Genomic DNA, 23,684 nt, shown 5'->3' with positions numbered 1-23,684 from the left:
AGATTAAGAGCATTTGCAGATGACTTGGTTGTTACCTTATCTCAACCTATAGAGTCGGCTCCATATATATTGGATATAATTGATCAATATGGGAAAGTATCAGGATTTAAAGTTAATTCACATAAGACAAAGATGATAACTAAAAATATGTCTGTATTTGAAAGAGATGAACTAGCAAGAATAACAGGGTTTGAAATAGCTAAAAAGGTTAAATATCTAGGAGTGTATATAGCAGCTTCAAATACAAAATTATACAAAAATAACTATGAGGATCTCTGGCAGAAGGTACAGAAGGATATGGAGAATTGGAAAAAATTACAGTTGTCTTTATTGGGAAGAATCGCAGCAATTAAAATGAATGTGTTACCTAGATTCTTATTCTTGTTCCAAATGATACCTGTGCTTAAGAAAGATGAAAATTTGAGAGAATGGCAGAAAGTTGTTAATACTTTTATTTGGGCTGGGAAAAAACCCAGAATAAAGATGAAAATTATACAAGATACATGTGAAAGGGGGGGTCTCAAAATGCCTACTTTAAGATTATATTACGAAGCAGCGGTCTTATCACAAATTAGTGACTGGTTTAACTTAACCGAGGGGAGAATTTTGAATCTGGAAGGTTATGATTTACTATATGGATGGCATGCCTATTTGTTATATGACAAAAAAGTGGATAAAGTATTTAAGGCCCATATACTTAGAAATGCTTTGTTGAGGGTTTGGAAAAAATATCAATATAAGTTAAATTATAAGATACCTGTATGGGCAAATCCTAGACATGCAATAGAAAATATAAGTATAGAACAAAAACAGGAGGTGATTACTTATAAAGAGCTTCTTATTATGGAAAGGGGGGTAATGTATTTGAAATCTTTAGATACATTGAGAGAAGAAGGTATAATTTACACATGGTTTCAGTACGGTCAGCTTCAAGCTAGATGGAAGGAAGATCAAAAAACTGGCTTTGTGCAAAATGAGGAAAATTTGGTAAAACAAATTAGAGATCAAAAACAAATGCATATCAAAAGGCTGTATAATGCCTTATTGGAAATAGACTCTGAGACGGAACTGGTTAAAGATTGCATGATTAAATGGGCGCAAAATTTTCAAGAGCCAGTGATGATGGAGACTTGGGAAAAGATTTGGACTAGAAATGTGAAATTCACACAAGCACAAAATTTAAGAGAAAATTTTTATAAAATGTTTTATAGATGGCATTTAGATCCAAAAAAATTATCATGTATGTATCCTAATGTGCAAGCTAAATGTTGGAGATGTGACTGTGATGATGCAACTTATTATCATATATGGTGGACTTGTAAAAAAATCAAAGCATTTTGGATAAAGATTTGGTGGGTGATGCAGAATATTTTTTAAAAAAGATTGAAATTTACTCCGCATTTGTTTTTACTGGGTATAACTATGGACTGTACAGTTGTAGAGACTAAACTGATTTTGAACTTGATAACAGCAGCAAGATTGTTGATAGCACAACATTGGAAGAAGGACTTTTTGCCTACTATTGATGACTGGATATTGAAAGTAACTAATTTAGCTGAAATGGCTAAAATTTCAGCATATTTGAAGGATCACACACAAGAAAGGTATATACAGGACTGGAGAAGATGGATTGATTATATTCAAAATAAGTATCAGACTAAAAAATATCAAATAGCTTATGAATGATTTTTTTAACTGTATAAGCGCTATATAAGTGATATTAAAAGTATTATGTCTAAGAAGTAGGATTTTATCTATCGGGGGTTAAGAATTTTTTTAGGGGGTGTTAGTTTAATGGTTGGTTAAGCAATTTAGTTTATTGTTAAAAGTTAATAGAAATACCTTGTGTTCTGCTCTGGGAAGTCGGGGAGGGGGAGGGGTGGGTGGGTGGGAGTGTTGTGGGAAAACTGTGTTTTTTTTTCATCAATAAAACTTTTTCAATAAAAAAAAAAAAAAGACCCAGCTCAGACACATCGCCTGAACCCACCCAGTCAGAGTCCAAGCCGTCCTGAATCTGAGCGATTTTATTGTGCAGATAATATGCAAAATCCTCAGCATGCCCTTGCAAGGGGTCTTCCCGCGCTCCCAGATGGAGAAGGGAGTGGGTCGCCCTAAACAAGGCGGCTGGCGATTATCTGCCGAGGCGATAAGAGCGGAGTAGTTACACTTCACCGCTTTTAACGCCACTAAGTAGGTCTTGATATAAGACCTCACTAGTGCTCGGTCAGATCCAGAACGACTAGCCCTCCAACTACTCTCTAGGCATCTTTTCCGGCGCTTCATCTCCCTCAGCTCCTTGGAGAACCAAGGAGCTGGGCCGATTCGGTGCCGGGTCAGAGGCCGCAAAGGCACGACCTGATCTAAAGCACCAGTGGCCGCCCTATCCCAGGCGGCCACCAGGTCTTCCGTCGAGTCGTGAGCCAGAGTCTCAGGAAATGGCCCAAGCTCCATTTGGAACCTATCAGGATCCATCAGGTGCCTGGGGCGGAACCACCTAGTCGGTTCCGCCTCCCTGTGGCAGGATGTGGCGGTCAGAAAGTCAAGTCTAAGGAGAGAATGGTCTGACCATGACAGGGGTTCAATGACTATATCCCCTATATCTAGACCATTCGACCACTGACCAGAGATAAAAACCAAGTCCAGAGTGTGTCCTCCTATATGAGTAGGGCCATGAATTAACTGGGTCAGGTCCATGGCTGTCATGGAAGCCATGAACTCCCGAGCCACCTCAGATGTCTCACCAATGGACGGCAGGTTGAAATCCCCCATGACCATAAGCCTGGGGGTCTCAACCGCCACCCCGGCTATGACGCTGAGGAGCTCGGGCAGGGCCGCTGCCACACAGCAGGGAGCCAGGTACGCAGTCAGCAAGCCCACCTGCATCCCATGGCCCCACTTCGCAAGGAGAGACTCACATCTGGCAATCTGAGGTACAGTGGCCTCCCTAGGATCAAGACCTTCCTTTACAATAGCTGCCACTCCTCCACTCCTACCCTGAGCCCTCGGCTGATGAAATGCGCGGAAACCCAGTGGGCACATCTCAACGAGGGGGACTCCCCCCTCCTGGCCCAACCAGGTCTCTGTAATACCCGCCAGGTCCGCTCCCCCCTCCTGAACTAGCTCACAAATGAGGGGGGCTTTGTTAACCACAGACCTGGCGTTGCACAACATCAGCCTAAGACCAGGGCTCTGAAACTCTGGACAACCCAGGGAACGAGATGAGCATTGGGGACCGGAGCACGTCACTGCTTGAAGACAGCGGGCATGTGCCCCCACAACACGATATGGCCCCCTGCTCCCACCATATCTGCCCCTCCTACCAAAAGTCCTGATGGAATCGCCCTCCTCCATACCAACACTAACCCCCTCCACTCCCCACTCTGCACCTCCTCGGACACAATCCCGTGCCGGGCCTGGCTCCCCCCCCGCACCAAAACACCCTCCCTCCCCCTAAAACCCCTCAAAAGATTACATAATGACAATTTAAAAAAACCCCTCAACCCCTCAACCCGTCATATGTTCTTCTAATATGTTTAGAAGAACATATGACAGCCGTGGCCAGGGGGACTTTTTATCAGGTTCGCCTGATCCACCAGTTGCGGCCCTTTCTGGATCGCGACACCTTACGCACAGTCACTCACGCCCTTGTCACCTCCCGACTGGACTACTGCAATGCTCTCTACATGGGGCTCCCCTTGAAAAGCACCCGGAGGCTCCAACTGGTCCAGAATGCGGCCGCATGGGTGGTTATGGGCGCAACTTGTTGTGCCCACATGACACCCCTCCTGCGCGAGCTGCACTGGCTCCCAGTCGTCTTCCGGGTGCGATTCAAGGTGTTGGTTACCACCTTTAAAGTGCTCCATGGCATTGGACCTGGATACCTTCGAGACCATCTTCTGCCACCAGTAGCCTCCCACCGGCCAGTTCGCTCCCACAGAGAGGGACTCCTCAGGATGCCATCGGCCAAATTATGTTCGCTGGTGACACCCAGGGGGAGGGCCTTCTCTGTGGGAGCCCCTGCCCTTTAGAATGAACTGCCCCCAGAAATTCATAAAATCTCTGATCTCCATGTATTTCGCTGTGCCCTCAAAACCTTGTTGTTCCGCCAGGCTGGGCTATCAATGTAAAGATTTTAATTGGTTTTAAATGAGATTTTAAATTTGCGGTTTTATAAATTGGGCCTATCATTTAATAATTTTAATTATTTTTAAATTTTGTCTGTCTTTGTGCTTTTAATCAGGCTGTACACCTCCCTGAGTCCTTCGGGAGAAGGGCGGTATAGAAATAAAATTAATTAATTAATTAAATAAATAAATAAATAAATAAATAAATAAATAAATAAATAAATAAATAAATAAATAAATAAATAAATAAATAAATAAAATAAAATCTAAAAATTTGTTAAAATCAACTCTAAAACCAAAGACACGTGGGGAGGGTGGGGGCAGAGTGGGGGTGGGTGGGGGGAAAGTAGGATCTCTTATTACTCAATCAATGATCTCAATTGTGCTGGTCCCCCACAAGGGCCCCAAGCCGACTGGCACAGCCACATCTTTAGGCCCTTAGAAAAAGATAGGAGGGTTGGGCCTCTCATCAGGGGGCAAGATGTTCCAGAGGGCAGGAGCAACAGCAGAGAAGGCCCTTCTTTGGACCCCACCAGCCGGAATACTTGGGTTGACAGGACCCACAGCATGCCTCTTCTGCCAGTATGAGTAGTATGGGCTAATCCCAGTGGGGTGAGACAGCCCTTCAGGTAACCTGGATCCATGCCATGAAGAGCTTTAAAGATGATCACCTACAAGAGCCTGTAGTACAGTGGACTAAAGCACTGTAATTAACATCGGCTGCTTGCAATTACTGCAAGTTCAAATCTCACCAGGCTCAAGGTTGACTCAGCCTTCCATCCTTTCAAAGGTAGGTAAAATGAGGACCCAGATTGTGGGGGCAATAAGCTGAGTTTGTATAAATATACAAAAGTATGAAGGCTATTGCTTAACACATTGTAAGCTGCCCTGAGTCTCTGGAGAAGGGCGGCATATAAATTAAAGCAAAAAAAACAAAAACAAAAAAAATATCTTAAATTGCTTCTGGAAGCAGATTAGTAACCAGTTAGCTCACAGAGCAATGATGTTATAGGGACCATTCTTGGGGGGCCCAAAACTATCCATGCTGCCGCACTCTGCACCAACAGTAGCTTCCAAATGTTCTTTATGGGTAGCCCCATGTAGAGCACATTACAATAGTCCAGTTGTGAGATAACTAGGGACTGAATGATTGAATGCAGGGAATCCTGGTCCAGGAAAGGCTGCAACTGGCACACAACATGAAGTTGTGCAAAGGCTGTCCTAGCCACGACTGCCACCTGTTCCTTGAACAGGACTGTGAGTCCAGGAGAACCCCCAAGTTGTGGATTGGGTCTTTCTGGGGCAGTGCCACCCCATCCAGAATCAAAGATGACAAAGTCCCAGATCCTGGAGCCCTGCATACTGGGTTAAGGACAAGAGGCTAAGGAGAAATCCAACCTAGAAGGATAAATTTTCTGAGAGTTAGAACAATTAATCAATGGAATAGCTTGCCTCTAGGAGTTGTAGGTGCTCCATCACTTAATTTAATTTAATTTAATTTAATATTTAAATTTATATACTGCCCTTCTCCTGAAGGACTCAGGGCGGTGAACAGCCAGAAATAAAAAACATCAAATACAAAATATAAAAACAATTAAAAAATGAATTAAACAATTTGGCCCGACAGTTAAAATCCCCCATTAAAATCCAAATTAAAATACACAATTAGAGAGGATAGGCCAGCCCAACTTGATGAAATAAAAAGGTTTTGAGGGCCTGACGGAAAGTACGTTAAGTCCGGAATCGTCCGTATCTCCAGGGGGAGCTCGTTCCAGAGGGCAGGTGCTCCCACAGAGAAAGCTCTCCCCCTGGGGGCTGCCAGCCGGCATTGTTTGGCCGACGGCACCCGGAGGAGCCCCTCTATGTGGGAGCGTACTGGCCAGTGGGAGGCTCTTGGTGGCAGAAGGTGGTCCCGTAAATATCCCGGCCCTAAGCCATGGAGCGCTCTAAAGGTGGTCACCAACACCTTGAATCGCACCCTGAGGACCACTGGGAGCCAGTGCAGCTCATGCAAGAGAGGTGTTACATGGGAGTGCCATGACGCTCCCATAATCACCCGTGCGGCCGCATTCTGGACCAGTTGGAGCCTCCAGGTGCTCTTCAAGGGGAGCCCCATGTAGAGAGCATTGCAGTAGTCCAGGCGGGAAGTGACAAGGGCATGAGTGACCGTGCGTAAGGAGTCCCGATCCAGAAAGGGACGCAACTGGCAAATCAGGCGGACCTGATAAAAAGCCCCCCTGGCCACAGCCGTCACATGCTCTTCTAAAGACAGCCGTGCGTCCAGGAGGACACCCAAGTTGCGAGCCCTCTCTGTGGGGGCCAACAACTCGCCCCCAATAGTCAGAGATAGCACCAACTGACTAAATCGGGATGCTGGAAGCCACAGCCACTCGGTCTTGGTTGGGTTGAGCTTGAGCCTGTTTCTCCCCATCCAGATCCGTACGGCCTCCAGACACCGGGACATCACGTCAAGGGCATCATTGGGGTGGTCCAGGGTGGAGATGTACAGCTGAGTGCCATCAGCGTACTGATGGTACTTCACCCCGAAACCACAGATAATCTCACCTAGTGGCTTCACATAAATATTGAACAGAAGGGGCGAGAGGACCAACCCCTGCGGCACCCCACATACAAGGCGCCTCGGGGTCGACCTCTGGCCCCCTGTCAACACAAAGTGCGACTGGTCAGAGAGGAAGGAGGAGAACCATCGCAACACGGTGCCCCCCCACACCTCCAACCGGCACAACATGATACCATGGTCAATGGTATCAAAAGCAGCTAAGAGGTCTAACAGGACCAGGACAGAGGAACAGCCCCTGTCCCGAGCCCTCCAGAGATCATCAACCAATGCGACCAATGCCGTTTCTGTGCTGTGCCTAGACCTGAAGCCCGACTGGAACAGATCGAGATAGACCGCTTCATCTAGGTACTGGGGGAACTGTCGCGCCACCACACTCTCAACAACCTTCGCCACAAAGCGAAGATTGGAGACTGGACGATAATTTGCTAAAACAGCCGGGTCCAGGGAGGGCTTCTTGAGGAGAGGCCTCACCACCGCCTCTTTCAAGGCGGCAGGAAAGTAGCCCTCTCTCAAAGAAGCTTTAACAACCCCTTGGAGCCAGCCTCGTGTAACCTCCCGGGAAGCCAGCACCAACCAGGAGTGACATGGGTCCAATAAACATGTGGCCGTGCTAAGTCTACCCAGAATCCTGTCCACATCTTCAGGGGTCACTGGGTCAAACTCCTCCCAGATAATGCTCTCAAGACCTGTTTCCGTCACCCCGCCTGTATCTACCCAGTCAGAGTCCAGGCCTTCCCGAATTTGAGCGACTTTGTCATGCAGATACTGCACAAAATCCTCAGCCCTGCCCTCCAAGGGGTCCTCCCGCACTCCCGGATGGAGCAGGGAGTGGGTCACCTTGAACAGGGTGGCTGGGCGGTTATCTGCAAACGCAATGAGAACGGAAAAATAATTAAACTTTGCCATTTTTATCACCACTAGGTAGGTCTTAATATGAGACCTTACCAGTGTTCGGTCGGATTTGGAAAGGCTAGCCCTCCAACTACTCTCTAGGCATCTTTTCTGGCACTTCATCTCCCTCAACTCCTAGGAGAACCAGGGAGCTAAGTGAGATCGGCGGCGGGTCAGAGGCCGCAAAGGCACGACACGGTCCAAAGCTCCAGGGGTTGCCCTATCCCAGGTGGACACCAGGTCTTCAGCCAGGTCGTGAGCCAGAGCCTCAGGGAATGGCCCAAGCTCTGTCTAGAACCTATCAGGATCCATCAGGCGCCTGGGGCGGAACCACCTAGTTGGTTCCACCTCCCTGCGGCGGGGTGTAGCAGTTTGAAGGTCAAGTTGAAGGAGAGAATGGTCAGACCATGACAAGGGTTTAATCACTACATCTGTCAGCCTCTGACTTTACTGCTTTGGCTGCCAAAAGAAATGGGTGGGAGAGAATTAGAGACCGTGGGGTGCGGGAAGTGTGTTGGAGGATTTTGAAGAAACGAAACCTAATCTCCGAAGTGGCTAACGGGTCAACCGTCATCACGTTCCTGATTGATGACGATGCCAGACGTGCTTCCACCTGACCTCTGGGAGACCTTTGGATTGGGTGATTGATGATGGACAGTGGGAGGGGATGCGTTCTATATGCAACTTTCGCGCCTATTGCTTTAGTTTCAGCTTTTCCTTGGTAGCGTTCATTTCATTTTCCAGTAAAAGTACATTACTCTATAATAATGGAGTTTGGCTCATTCCTTCCTGGACTTGAAGGAAGCACACCTGACATTAAGCTGAAACTCACTCCAGTCATCAAGGATAACCACCAAGGGGACTGAGATCCAGATCATGTCGGACCAGGAAACTGATGAAGGACAGATGGGAGCATTGGGTTCTACGATACCTTCACTTCAAGAAGAGAAAGAGGCTGCCGAATGGTTGGAAAAACTCCAGCTGAGAGAGGAGCCTGAGGAAGCCAGATGGTCGAAAGGAGTAGGAAGGCTGCCGGACTGGGGGGGGACCCCCCAGGGAGTAACCAGCTCCAGACCCCATAAGAGAGAGGCGGTGTGGCTGCAAGAGCAAAAGGAAAGCCTCATGTTGGCACAGGCATTGCAACTCCTCCGTGATGTTGAAGAAAGCCGGAAAAGCCGTGAGTCTTATGGGTTCCCTGTGGAGAAGGGAGGAGACGGCCCCAGGGGGGAGCCGGAAGAAACAGCCTGTGGGGAAGAGGATGAGGAAGCTGAGGAAGGAACATCTCAGGCTTCTGGAGCTCAAGTGAGGGATGCAGCAGGTTAGGACCCCTGGCATTGCAGCCCCCCCCCATAGACATAAAAAACCAAAGATTCCCCCCCCAACCGGGAAATATGATGGGAATCTGAAGACCTTGGGGGTTTTTTTGACTCAAGTGTGGAACCACATGCAGGACTGGGGGGAGGAGTACTTATCAGAAGCCGCCCGAGTGAGATGCGTCACAAACGTTTTAGAGGGAGCAGCAGCCGACTGGATGGTGGTCCTCCACAATAATAACTCCCCCTTGCTGAGAAACTACAACCAGTTCATGGGGGCTCTTAGGAGGCAGTTTGAAGACCACCTAGCTGAACGGAAAGCGAGACTTAGAATGAAAGGCATCCAGCAAGGCCAGAGATCAGTGGCGGAATATACCCAAGACTTCCGCGAGCTGGCACCCTACATGACAGGGTGGTCAGAAGTGGCTTTACTGGAGAGCTTCAACGATGGGCTGAATGAAGAGATATACAAGGACTGTAGAGGCCGGGGGCTCCCCGAAGATTTGCAGAGTTGGTATATAGCAGCTGAGGATGTGGAGATTGAGCTGGTCCGAAGCCAACTCCGAGGGGGGCATGCTGGAGACCCGTCATCCTCCTTTCACCATAAAGGAGCACCTAAGATGGCCAAGGGGAAGGCGGGATTCAAACCGAAGTCGAAGCCCTTCACCTGTTTCAAATGTGGGAAGGAAGGACATTGGGCTGCCGAATGTTTCTCCAAACCAGTACCAAAGACCACCGGTTTGGGACCAAAGAAGGCCGACAAACCACCCGCAAAAACCCGCGGCACCGCCCTGAAAGGAGAAGTCATTGAGTTCGCTCCCCGAAACAAGGGTGAGCTGGGAACTCCAACCACCGACGATGACAGCGAGACGGACTCCGACTCCAACTCGGATGATCTGGTGAGTCACACAGAGGACCCCATGCTCATCCCCGTAGAAATAAAGGTGCCATCCACGGGGACACAAGCGCAGATGTTAGCCCTATTAGACTCTGGGTGCACCAGGTGCATAATCAGCCCAAAGGTGGTGGAAAAGATGGGCCTGAGACTAAAAACGTTAAAGAGGCCCATTGCCTCTTTGTCAGTTGGACGGATCGATTGCAGGAGGGGGCCCAGCCAGCTTTGTGACCGAACTCATTGAAATGCAGTTGGGAGATCACGTAGAGGGTCTCAGATTTATTGTGGCCCCTGGCATGGAATGACCCCTCATACTTGGGCTGCCTTGGCTCCGCAGATGGAACCCACGGGTTAATTGGAAGACGGGGGTCTTGCGTATTCGCACCGGAAAACCGAAATTAGAGAGGGAAACCCCCCCTAGAGGACAGGACAGGACCCGAAACGGTGGAAGTGGCAGTAGGCCACATTGAAGGGGAGGAGAAGATTCCAAGAGAGTATTGGGATCTCCGTGAAGTTTTTAGTGAAAAGGCCTCAGATGTACTGCCTCCCCACAGAGCTACGGACTGTACCATTGAAATACTCCCAGGTGTGAAGCTCCCTAAGCCGAAAATCTACCCCATGACCTCTCGAGAATTGGGGAAATTGCGAAACTTTATTGATAAAAATCTAGAACGACGGTTTATCCGATCTGCCAAACCAAAGGTGGCGGCACCAGTATTTTTCCGAGAAAAGAAGGATGGTTCCTTTCTCTTGGTAGTTGATTATAGAAATCTAAATGCAATTTGCGTGGAAAACGTTTACCCCCTACCACTCATGAAGGACATGCTATCTCACCTAGGGAAAGGGAAAATCTTCACCAAACTTGACTTACGGGAGGCTTACTACCGAGTGAGAATTAAAAAGGGGGATGAATGGAAGACAGCATTTAATTGCCCACTTGGATGTTTCCAGTTTAGAGTACTCCCGTTTGGACTACAGGGAGCCCCTGCTGTGTTCATGCAATTGATTAACGAAGTACTGCATGAGCACCTGTTTAAGGGGGTCCTGGTCTACTTGGACGACATTCTTATCTACTCAGAGAACATGGACGACCATGTGAAGTTGGTGCGAACGGTCCTGAAAACACTCAGGGCTGCTGAACTATATGCCAAAGTTTCTAAGTGCGAGTTCCATCAAAGCAAAATTGACTATCTTGGCTATCATGTATCGCATGAGGGGATAGAGATGGACCCTGGAAAGGTTCGGGCCGTATTGGAATGGGCCGCCCCACGCACCCGCAAACAGAGTTTCCTGGGATTTGCAAATTTCTATAGACAGTTTATCCCCTCATTTGCAAAAATTGCTCTGCCAATAACAAATCTTCTGAAAACTAAAGGTGAGGCAAAACCAAGGCCCTCACGACCTCTTGAATGGACTATGGACTGTCAAGCAGCTTTCGAAAAGTTGAAACGACTGTTTGCTGCTGAACCAGTCCTCAAACATCCAGACATGGAAGAGCCTTTTGTAGTACAGGCTGACGTGAGCGACGTGACTGTGGCAGCAGTACTTCTGCAAAAGAACGCAGAAGGGGAATTACAACCCTGTGCTTACACGTCCCGTAAATTATCAGAAACCGAGATGAGATGGGCCATATGGGAAAAAGAGGCTTTTGCGGTGCGATGGGCATTGTTAATGTGGAGACAATTTCTGGAAGGAGCAAAGCACCCTTTTGAAGTTTGGACTGATCACAAAAATCTGGAAGCATTGAAAACACCACGTAAACTGTCACCAAAGCAAGCTTGTTAGGCCCAGCACTTCAACTGTTTCAACTTCACTCTATGCTACATTCCTGGTGGAAAGAATTTCATGGCGGATGCACTCTCCAGATTGCCTCAATACAACAGTACCAAGAAAGAAGTGGTTCAACCCATCATCCCTTCGACACAACTGGCAGTGCCAATGACTACCAGAGCACAGGCGAGGGCCAATCCAGCCCTTTCGGGCGACCTACTCCAGAAACTGCAAGAAGCCCTAAAAACTGACGAATGGTTTAAAATCCATTCCAATGAATGTACACTCTGTGATGGTCTAGCTTGGATAGGGGCTAAATTGTATGTCCCTGATAGTTTAAGACTAACAGTACTACAGTATGCTCATGATGCCAAGGCAGTGGGACGCTTTGGTTTTGTTAAAACCCTACATCTTGTTAAAAGACAATTTTGGTGGCCTGCCCTCAAAAAGGACATAGAGGCATATGTGGCTAGTTGTCCGGTGTGTGCCTCAGCTAAAAGACCTCCGGGGAAGACACCTGGTTTGCTGCAGAGTGTGGCAAGGTTGGATGCCCCTTGGAAGGAAATATCCATGGATTTTATTGTTGACCTACCAGAAAGTGAAGGGTGCGCAGTCATTTGGGCAGTAACGGATTTGTTTTCCAAACAAGTGCACTTCATCCCCTGCTCTAAAATCCCTTCAACTAAAACTCTTGCAAAACTGTTTATTCGTCATATTTACAGATTACATGGAGCTCCAAAATGTATAATTTTGGACTGGGGTGTACAATTTATTTCCAACTTTTGGAAGGAGTTTTTAAGGTTAATAGGCTCCACCCAAGGGCTAAGCTCCGCCCATCACCCCCAGACTAATGGGGCTTGTGAGAGAACCAATGCTGTGTTAGAACAGTACCTGAGATGTTATGTAAATTACCAGCAAGACAACTGGGTGGACCTATTGCCATTTGCGGAGGTGGCATACAACAACTCTATCCATAGCAGCACCAGGTTCACTCCATTTAAGGTAGCATCTGGTCAGGAATTTGTGCCAATCCCCGAGCTACCACAAGACACCCCACAAAACCCATCTTTGATTGAGTGGATCGAACAGTTACGGAGCACTTGGGCTGTAACTCGAAAAGCCCTAGCTGATGCTCACCGAGCATATAAGACCCAAGCAGATAAAAAACAGTCCCCGGCACATGTGTATAAAGTGGGTGACATGGTTTATCCTTCCACCAAATACTTACAGACTTCACAGAAATCAAAAAAGCTTGGACCCAAGTATGTGGGTCCTTTCCTGGTCACTAGATTTATTAATCCAGTAACAGTTGAATTGGAGTTGCCAAAAACTTTGAGACGAATCCACCCTGTGTTTCATGTTAGCTTGTTGAAACCAGAACACTCGTCCCCTTTACAACCGGACCAAGATTCCCCTCCGGTCCCCATACTGATAGAAGGGGAACAACATTTCGAAGTCAAAGAAATTTTAGACTCTAGGAAGCACCACGGTAAGGTGCAATATCTGGTGGCCTGGAAACATTTTCCTCTGTCTCAATCTGAGTGGGTGAACAAACATGATGTCCGGGCACCAAAGAAAGTACAGTTGTTTCATAACAAATATCCTGATAAACCTTAATGCCTGTATTGCAATTTTTCTTTTCTTCCTTTTCTTTTCCCTGTTTAGGACTAACGTCTTTTCTCTGGAGGGGCCGAATGTCAGCCTCCGACTTTACTGCTTTGGCTGCCATAAGAAACGGGTGGGAGAGAATTAGAGACCGTGGTGGGGGGAAGTGTGCGGGAGGATTTTGAAGAAACGAAACCTAATCTCTGAAGTGGCTATCGGGTCAACCGTCATCGCGTTCCTGATTGATGACGATGCCAGACGTGCTTCCACCTGACCTCTGGGAGACCTTTGGATTGGGTGATTGATGATGGACAGTGGGAGGGGATGCTTTCTATATGCAACTTTCGCGCCTATTGCTTTAGTTTCAGCTTTTCCTCGGTAGAGTTCATTTCATTTTCCAGTAAAAGTACATTACTCTATAATAATGGAGTTTTGCTCATTCTTTCCTGGACTTTGAAGGAAGCACACCTGACAACATCCCCTATATCTAAACCATTCAGCCACTGGCCAGAGATGAAAACCAAATCCAGAGTGTGTCCCCCTATGTGTGTAGGGCCATGAACTAACTGGGTCAGGTCCATGGACGTCATGGAAGTCATGAACTCCCGAGCTGCCTCAGATGTTTCACTGATGGACGGCAGGTTGAAATCCCCCATAACCATAAGTCTGGGAGTATCAACTGCCATCCTGGCTATCACGTTGAGCAGCTCAGGCAGGGCCGTTGCCACGTGGCAGGGAGCCAGGTACGTGATCAGCAGGCCCACCTGCACCCCATGACCCCACTTCACAAAGAGGGACTCACATCCGGCTATCTGAGGCACAGTGGCCTCCTTCGGACTAAGACCTTCCTTTATAACAACCGCTACCCCCCCGCCCCTCCCCTGAACCCTTGGCTGATGAAATGCTCAGAAGCCTGGTGGGCACATTTCAATAAGGGGAAACCCCACCTCCTGGCCCAACCAGGTCTCTGTAATATCCACCAGGTCCGCTCCCCCCTCTTGAACAAGATCACAAATGAGGGGGGGCTTTATTTACAACGGACCTGGCATTGCATAACATCAGCCGAAGGCCCAGGCCATGAGGATCTACGCAGCCCAGGGAACAAGAGGAGCATTGGGGGCCGGAGCGCGCCACCGTTCAGAGACAGTGGGCGCGCCCCCCCATAACCAGATATGGCTTCCTGCTTCCACCATATCTGCCCCTCCCACTTACAGTACTGATGGTATCGCCCTCCTCAGTACGGACTCTAACCCCCTCATTGACTCCAGACCCCGCACCCCCCGTTACGTAGCCCACTGTTGGCCTCGGCCTCCCTCTCAGTGGGTTATCCCCCAAACCCACAACCCTACCCCCCCTCCCAGAACCCCTTAAAACTTTGGTTAAAAAACAAGTTAAAAAGCCCCTCAACCCCCTCTTCGCCACATGCCACCTCTCAGGATTCCAAAACCCGTCATCAAGGTAGGCCCTCGATAGAGTGGAGAGCCAGGCCTGTGAGAGTGGGGAGACTCGCAGTGCAAGAAGGACAGCTGCCATGTACATCCAATAACATAAACATAGATGGGAGGTAAAAAGTCTGGTCAGGGGTATGATGAAAAGTTTAAAAGTACTGGAGCAAGATGGATCTGAATGTCAGTAAGCTGGACTCCACTGCCCTCTCACGGCAGTGGGAGGAGTCTCGTGTCATTTCACCAAAACCGGAGGTAAGGATCCAAGCCATCCTCTCATGGTGGCTAGCCCGGATGGAAATGGCTCAGGAAAGTCAGAGCTCCCTCAGCTCCCGCATAAAAATTGCCTAGGCACCCTCCGGCTGGGGCTCAGATGAAAAAGGAGACTGGTCCGTAGAGGCAGGATGATATTAGACCCGAGGGAAGAAAGATATTCAGAAAGGAGAGGGATAACATGCAGCTGGACACAATCTGGAGGTGGATGGCCATATAAGCCAAAGACCAGACCACAGACACAGACGGGGGGTGGAGAGCACCCGAGGCAACCAGATGACCAGTCCTTGGCTGCCCTCCAGCCTCTCCAACCCCCAGAACTTCATAAATCCTCCCAGTCATATCCCCAACCTCCAGGCTCCAGCCCCCAGATCACAATGGGGTCTGTAAATCCATGCAGTCCCCGCTGGTAGGTGATGGTAAGGCCAGAAATAAGCTGGCCATATCTCCTCCTCTACTTGGCTGCTAGGCATCAGGCCACCGCCACCATCGTCTCGCCATCAAGCCATCGCCATTGCTGCCCCGGCTGCCACCGTCGACACCGTCCGGACCCAGGCCCCTCAGCATATCCCAGGACCACCAGCAAAATATCCAGGGCCTGGGAGGGGGGGCGCTCCATACCGCCACTGCCACCGCCACACCCACAGCTGCCGCCACTCTGGCCTCCAATGCTGAAGAAGGTTGCTGCACCCAGGCCGCCGCCGCCGCCATCCTGCATCGCCTCCCGTGTCAGCTCCAACCCAGCCATGTCATTCCAGAGGGCAAAAAAGCCCTCAACAGGCTGGGCAGAGACTCCCCTAGCCGGGGCTGGAGCCACAGATGGTTAAATCAGCCCCCAAAGCCCCCAAACAACCAGAAACCGTCCCATCGTCAGGCGTGGCTCACACGGACAGCGCCATCTTGGGGCATGCACAGAAGAAAAACTTAAGATTTTAAAAAATAGACTGGATAACCATTTGACCAGAATAGTATAAGCTCTCCTGCCTTAAGCAAGGAGTTGGACTAGAAGACGTCCGAGGTCCCTTTCAGCCCTATGATTAAATTACCATTAGTTTAGATTACCATTTAAAAAAGAGGACTATATTCCTGTTTGGTTGATCAAATCCAACTCATGTCAAGAGCATTTAATTGTTATTTCTATTAATTAGATTTTTGCCCATCTGTATCAAGGGATACAATCTAGTTCAAGTTTTAGATTAGATTAACAGAGTTGGAAGGGACCTTATAGGTCACCTAGTCCAACCCTCCACCCAAGCAGGAGACCATACACCATTTCTGACAAATGGCAGTTCAATCTCTTTTTGAAAGCCTCCAGTGATAAAGCTCCCACAACTTCCGAAGGCAAGCTATTCCATTGGTTGATTGCTCTCACTGTCAGAAAGTTTCTCCTTATTTCTAGGTTGAATCTCTCCTGGATCAGTTTCCATTTATTATTCCTTGTCTGGCCTTCAGTGCCCTGGAAAATAGTTTGGAACCTTCCCCTCTGTGGCAGCTCCTCAAATATTGGAATATTGCTATCATGTCTCCTCTGGTCCTTCTCTTCACTAGACTAGCCATGCCCAGTTCCTGTAACCGTTCTTCATATGTTTTAGTCTCCAATCCCCTAATCATCCTGGTTGCTCTTCTCTGCACTTTTTCTAGTCTCAACATCTTTTTTATAGTGTGGGGATCAAAACTGGATGCAATATTCTAGGTGTGGTCTTACTAAGGCTTTATAGAGTGGTATTAGTACCTCACTTGATCTTGATTGTATCCCTCTGTTAATACATTTTAGGATTGCATTGGCTTTTTTGGCTGCCGCTGCACACTGCTGGCTCATATTTAGCTAGTTGTCCACTAAGACTCCAAGATCCCTCTCACAGTTACTGCTATTAAGCCTGGTTTCACCCAGTCTATTTTTGGTTTTTCTTGCCTAAGTGTAAGACTTTACTTTTCTCTACATTGAATTTCATTTTGTTAGATAGGGCCCAGTGTTCAAGTCTGTCAAGATCCATTTTGATCTTGAGCCTATCATCTAGGGTATTAGCTATTCCTGCCGGCTTAGTATCATCTGCAAATTTGGTGAGTTCCCCTTCTATTTCCTCATCTAAGTCATTTATGAAGATATTGAAGAGTACTGGATCTAAGACGGAACTTTGTGGTACCCCACTGCTTACTTCCCTCCATGTAGACATAGACCCATTAAGGACTACTCGTTGAATATGTTTGTCAGCCAGTTATGAATCCATCTGGTGGTGATATTATCTATCCCACTTTTTTTTAGCTTACCAAGAAGTAGGTTGTGGTCGAATGCCTTGCTGAAGTCTAAGTATATTATGTCCACAGTATTTCACTGGTCTACTAATTTAGTCACTATGTTGAAGAATGAAATAAGATTGGTTTGGCATGATCTGTTTTTAACAAACCCATGCTGACTGCTAGTTATTACTTTACCCATTTCTAGATGTTGGCAATCTGTTCTTTTCCAGTATCTTCCTGGGTATTGATGTTAGCCTGATTGGTCTGTATTTCCTAGGTCTGTTTTTTCCCCCTTTATTGAAGATGGGAACCACATCAGCCCTTTTCCAACCCTTAGGTACTTCCCTGGTGCTCCAGGATGTTTGAAAGATATGGTACAGTGATTCTGAGATGACATCTGCCAGCTCCTTTAAAACTCTGGGATGTAATCCATCAGGTCCCGGTGATTTGTATTCATCAAGATCAGACAGGTGTTCTCTTATTATTTTTTGTTGTTGCTTATTTTAACTTTTATTTCTAGTCTGTCTTTTACAGTTATGTTTTTGGTAGGTTGGGCCATAGTTTCTTTTTGCGTGAAGACCAATGCAAAGAATGAGTTAAGCAGCTCTGCTTTCTCTCTGTTGCCTGTTACTTCCTTGCCATCTTCTCTCTTTAGTGGACCAACTGTTTCTTTGATTTTTTTCTTATTATTTATATGTTGGAAGAAACTTTTTTTATTATCTTTGACTTCAAGTCTTTGTTCATTCTGAGACTTTGCTTTCCTTACTTCGTCTTTGCAGATTCTGGCTATCTGCTGATATTCACCTTAGTTGTGGGTGAGGTACTAATACCACTTGGTACCACTAATACCAAGCCTTAGTAAGACTACACCTAGAATACCGCATCCAGTTTTGGTCACCACACTATAAAAAAGATGTTGAGACTCTAGAAAGAGTGTAGAGAAGAGCAGCCAAGATGGATAGGGGACTGGAGGCTAAAACATATGATGAATGGTTGCAAATACTCTGTCAGTGTATGAGAAATTATGAGCTGGGATAGCCATAACAACAAGTGCAATAGCAAGTGCTATTGCTTAGCACATTGTAAGCCGCCCTGAGTCTCTGGAGAAGGGCGGCATATAAATCAAATTAAAAAAAAAAAAGTCAGCCAATGGGAACTGTTTGACATTGCAAGAGCTACATGGGTATTGTATACATGCATCATGTTTTATATTATTGTATATAAACAAGTTTCTTCTATAAATGAATCCTGCTGAATTATTTACTTGTGTGCTGGTTGGATTGCTGCAAACTCTGAAATACTCGGCATGACTAGTCTAGTGAAGAGAAGGACCAGGGGAGACATGATAGCAGTGTTCCAATATTTGAGGGACTGTCACAGAGTGGAGGGGGTCAACCTATTTTCCAAAGCACCTAAAGGCTATACAAGGAATAATGGATAGAAACTGATCAAGGAGAGATGCAACCTAGAAATAAGGAGAAATTTACTGACAGTGAGAGCAATCAACCAATGGAACAGCTTGCCTTCAGAAGTTGTGGGAGCTTCATCACTGGAAGCTTTCAAGAAGAGATTGGACTGCCATTTGTCCGAAATGGTGTAGGGTCTCTTGCTTGGGCAGGGGGTTGGACTAGATGACTTACAACAGTGTTTCCCAAACTTGACCCTTTGAAGATGTATGGACTTCAACTCCCAGAATTCCTTAACCAGGCATACTGGTTGGGGAATTCTGGGAATTGAAGTCCATGCATCTTAAAATAGCCAAGTTTGGGAAACACTGACTTACAAGATCCCTTCCAACTCTGCTAATCTGTTAATAAAGTTGAAGTTATATACAACAGTTTACTGAACTTGGTAATATTTACTTAAAAAGAACACTGGGACTTACTGCCTACAAAAGATTTGTATTATACAAGATGTATGATGCAATCAACTGCATTTAATGTCTCTTATAATAACAGTGAATTATGTGTTTGTATTGTATTAAATTGTCAGGTGCAAAACACCAGGACCGCATCTGAAGGTGCAATTAAATTGATTTAGTGCTTAAAAGGCTATGCACCAGAAACTTTTCAACGAACAGCACATGCTTTGTGCTAGATGAAGGTCAACGGAAATCAAGGGGAGTTGGATTTAGTCTACTTGTGGCTACATAGACATTCTAGGCTGATAGCTCTTTTAACTTCACTTTCAAGTTCAGATTAATATTGATTTTTGTGTGAAAGAAAGTGCTTTGGAAAGATAAAGAAAAAAGAACACAAATAAATGGCCTAGAAAAAGATAGAGCAAACAAATCAGATTAAATATCTGATCAAAAAGCTGCCATGAGTCTTTAAATACTTGGGGCCACATTCCAGTATTTCCAGTATCAATGGAAAAATGCACATAATTGGGAAGAGCATAGGTGTAAATACTATGCATGCTTAAAATGACTGCATATGGATAGAAAAAAAGAGAGGCAAATAACTTTTTATTAAAAAAATAAATAAAAAGTAATATACAATATGCTATGAGCTAAGAAGACAGAACCACAAATTATATAAAACCATCATGTGGTCAGATGAGCACACATTCAAAATGAGAAAAAAATGAAGCAAAGTGAAGAATAAATATTGTGAGATTATTTAAATAATTACAGTTTTCCAAAATTTTATAACTTAAAAAAAAATGAAATTTTATTTCATTTTAGTCTAATATTAAGATGGAACATGGTGGGTATCTGAGGAAGAACAGCATCTTGTTAATTTTGAACCACACTTTAATTTGTGGTGGTAAATTCCTATTGTTTTTGCTAATTTAAAATTTAACATATAGAATACATTTATAAAAAGGAAGACTAACCCATATTAATGTTCATGTTTCACTAATAAAATTCCTATGATATAATCCTATGTTTTTTATAAAACCACTAAGAGTGTTATATAAATCCACTGCCATGTAATTACCATTCACCATCTGTTTCACGAGCGCCTCACATGATCTATTGGCATCTTGAAGCTTCCTGTACTTGTCAGGTTTTTCTCTTTCTATGATCTGTAACATGATGAAAAAGTTGAACATTTCATATGAAACACTTTTCAAAGTTTGACCAACAGAAACCTTGATTAGATAAATATGGTTTTAAAAGAAATTGTATTGTCCTCGACAAATCTGAAAAATATTGCTATATTTAAATATTCATGATATTTTCAGTCCATACAAACTTAGATTATTCCTCGTTTATCTAAATTTCCACCTTTTTGCCTGGTTAATCAGATTCTGCAAATTAATCAAATATGAAATATTTAATGACTCCTTTAAATGTCCTTTTTATTAATGTTTTAAAGCAGTAATTATACTTAATCTAAGCAGCAATAATAAACTATTACTGAAACCACTGCTTCCTCCATATAGTAATAGCTTATAACTTTTATTGAGTATTAAATGCAACATGTTGCTGCTTTGCATTTGTTGCATCTAATTCATACTACATCTACCTGCACTTTAACCCCATGAGTACTACATGAATGTTTTATGAAGAATTGATGGGAGGGTAGATATTGCATAGCTGCACAATTTCTCTGAAACAAGGCTCTCAGCACATGTGAGTACATATCAGTACCTCTCTCCGAATTATTAAAAACTCAGTGTTCAGAAGTTGCCCCCTTCTGCTTCCAATTACATGTGCACGGATTGCCATTTTACATGCAGAGAGAGAGAGAGCTGGAAGCCACTAAAAAGCAATTGCCCAAATTTGGAAAGGATAATTTGGAAATGATTGCACAATTTTGTGCAATAAAATAATATAATTTATTTTGAGAAATAAATTATATTTTTATATGTATTTTTAAATGTATTTTTAAAAAGGTTGGACTCTTCTAACATACAAGATCGTTCAAAAGTGTGTACGTGGAAATTTACACTTTTCATAATTTCATACTATAATTAACAATAAGCATATTACTGCACAGAATTTTAAAATACTATTTAAAAGTAAACTGGATAAACATAGTATTGTATAAAATATTTAGGCAAAATGTACATTATTGAATAATATGCACACAATTATAGCTTATTATAAAGTGTCTTGAAAATTGTACACTGAGAAAATACATGTGTTAGGATGTATGAAAGTACATGTATACCAGTATTTGTGCATACTCTTGATATGAAAAAGAAAAATCCTAAGAAATGTCCATGTAAATGAAAAGATACTATTAGTCATTCCTAATCCTAGAATATTATTTTGTTCATTTTGGCCAAACATCCAAATAATAACAGTTTACAGTTTAACACTCAAACATAACTAGTTATATATAATTGCTACTCCAGAAAAGACTGTTTTGACTCCTGTGATAAGCATCTAGCAACATATAAGATTTTGGTAAGAGCCGTGGTAGTGCAGTGGTTAGAATGTAGTACTGCAGGCTACTTCTGCTGACTGCCAGCTGACTGCAATTTGGCAGTTCAAATCTCACCAGGCTCAAGGTTGACTCAGCATCCCATCCTTCCAAGGTGGGCAAAATGAGGACCCATGAGGACCCAGATTGTTGGGGGCAATATGCTGACTCTGTAAACCGCTTAAAGAGGGCTTTAAAGCACTGTGAAACAGTGTATTGCTAAGTGCTATTGCTATTGCTATTGGTTCAGTAAATTTTTCTTCAAGTCATACATTCTCTTCCTGCAAGGAAGTCTTCAGACTAGATATTGGTCCTTAATCGCCATCATTCATCTGTATTTGCATTTGCATAATTGCAAAAATTGCAATTGGCTCAACAAATAACTGTTGTAGGTTCTGGGCTTTGCAGAAACCTTTACTCAAGCTCAAACAACTGCAAATAAATCATTCTTTTAGAACCCTCATGGGATTTCCAGAGATCAAGAAGACTGCTGGCACTGCATGTATGACCATGTCTTTTCTCAAATCCTTCTATATTTCTTTTTGGGTTTTGTAAAACAGAAAAACAAAATATGAAAGAACAGAATCAATACAGATTTGGGGAAAAAATTCTGAAGTGGACTTATAGTTATATTATGGAATACAAGAATTATTACCAGTTGAAGTTCTTTTCTTGATCTAATTTAATGTAACACGTTCTATTTCTTGATATGTGTACATGTAGATTCAAATGCACATGCATACATACACATTGTTTAGCAATCCATATGACTAAAATATTGGTGTAAACTTCTAATTTGCAGTATATTTTTACTAACTACTCTCCAAGAATATGAATTAGAAAATAGTTGTAAGTAGATAAGGAAAAATTGTATAACAATGAAATCGTAGATGAATGCAACATGATCAGATAGTACAAGAAATCAGCCACTTGAACTTTTTAAGGCTGTTCAAAACAAAAGATAACTGCAGTGTCAAAGACAATTACATAGCATTGCCAGGGAATATTCTCCAAATTCCAAGTTAGAGGTAAAATCTCAGAAAAATAGAAAAAGGTTTTCTGAGTATCTTCTAAGAAATGTCATAAATATGAAGGATTGTTTATGAAATAAGCTAAAGTTAATTTCTCCTTTACTAACTTAAACATAGTTTTCAAAACAAAATTCCTACAATTTTGCAGAGAAAAAAGTGTATACCAAAGGTGGGGGGGGGGAGGTTTTAAAATGGAACAATTAAAAGGACTTCAGAAAGCTGAGCATTTTAAAAATGCATATTAATATGACTCAATCATATCTCAGCATTTTATATTTTATAAAGATCTTCTGTCTGTAAACATTCTTTTATTCAAATGTCATACTGACAAGTTATATTTTTTCTCAAATATATGACATTATTGACTTTTGGGAAGCAAGGCTTATATTTTATAGCAGTCACTGAATACACCTACCAGTATTGCATTATGTATATTTTAGGATAGGATGATAGCAAACTATTGCTATTGCTTATTGCTTAGGGCATTGTAAGCCGCCCTGAGTCTCCGGAGAAGGGCGGCATATAAATCAAATTTAAAAAAAAAAACAAACCTAAAGCATAAGAGCATTTATGCATACTTTATCAATATATTTCAAATCTGAAATTAATCTACAGCTATTTATCAAATGGAAATACACAGTAAAACCTGAAACGGATAACGTACTAGTTCTACAAACATTATATAAATTAAGTAAATATATTTTTCTCCTTACATTAACTTTTTCTCTGAGATCAGATAGGTTTCCTTCTTTTCTATATATTGCAAACTCAGGACTCTGTAGTACAGCTTCTGAACGAGTCATCCAACTGTGAAGTTCTGTCGTATCAACATCAAATCTAAGGTAAGAAGAAAAAAGCTGTGTTTTGTTGTTCTTGTTTTATAAAAAGTAACAGAGAACAAGATGTTAAAATAATAAAAAAGATTTAAAACTATTTCATTCAAAATCTAAACTGCATATAAAGCAATTTCAACTCTAAATAATATTCTGTTTTCCATGCATATTTAAAATATTATTTGAGTTGACATAAGAAACCAAAGGTAATATATAAAACAGAACAGGGATATGATAAAAGCAAATATATTTACAGAGACAGAAATATATGTATAAATAATATGAACATTTAGATACAAGTTAACTTTT

The 23,684-nt window shown here is 44.0% G+C and overlaps 1 protein-coding gene across 3 annotated transcripts in view; it reads right to left on the bottom strand.

Moving 5' to 3' along the window:
* Positions 1–23,684, bottom strand: part of DMD (dystrophin) — a 2,041,544-nt gene that overhangs the window by 1,293,010 nt on the left and 724,850 nt on the right. For all 3 annotated transcript variants that reach the window (XM_087871305.1, XM_087871306.1, XM_087871307.1), the window contains 2 exons: positions 23,256–23,379; positions 20,078–20,165 (listed from right to left, as the gene is read on the bottom strand). In XM_087871305.1, coding sequence (XP_087727431.1) covers positions 20,078–20,165; positions 23,256–23,379 — 212 coding nt within the window. The remainder of the gene's footprint in view (positions 1–20,077; positions 20,166–23,255; positions 23,380–23,684) is intronic.

Source organism: Pantherophis guttatus, chromosome 5, assembly GCF_059756535.1.
Source record: "Pantherophis guttatus breed Tessera chromosome 5, ASM5975653v1, whole genome shotgun sequence".
In the NCBI taxonomy this organism is placed as follows: Eukaryota; Metazoa; Chordata; class Lepidosauria; order Squamata; family Colubridae; genus Pantherophis; species Pantherophis guttatus.
The sequence above is the reverse complement of the archived record's forward strand: the minus strand, read 5'-3'. Positions and strand labels throughout refer to the sequence as shown.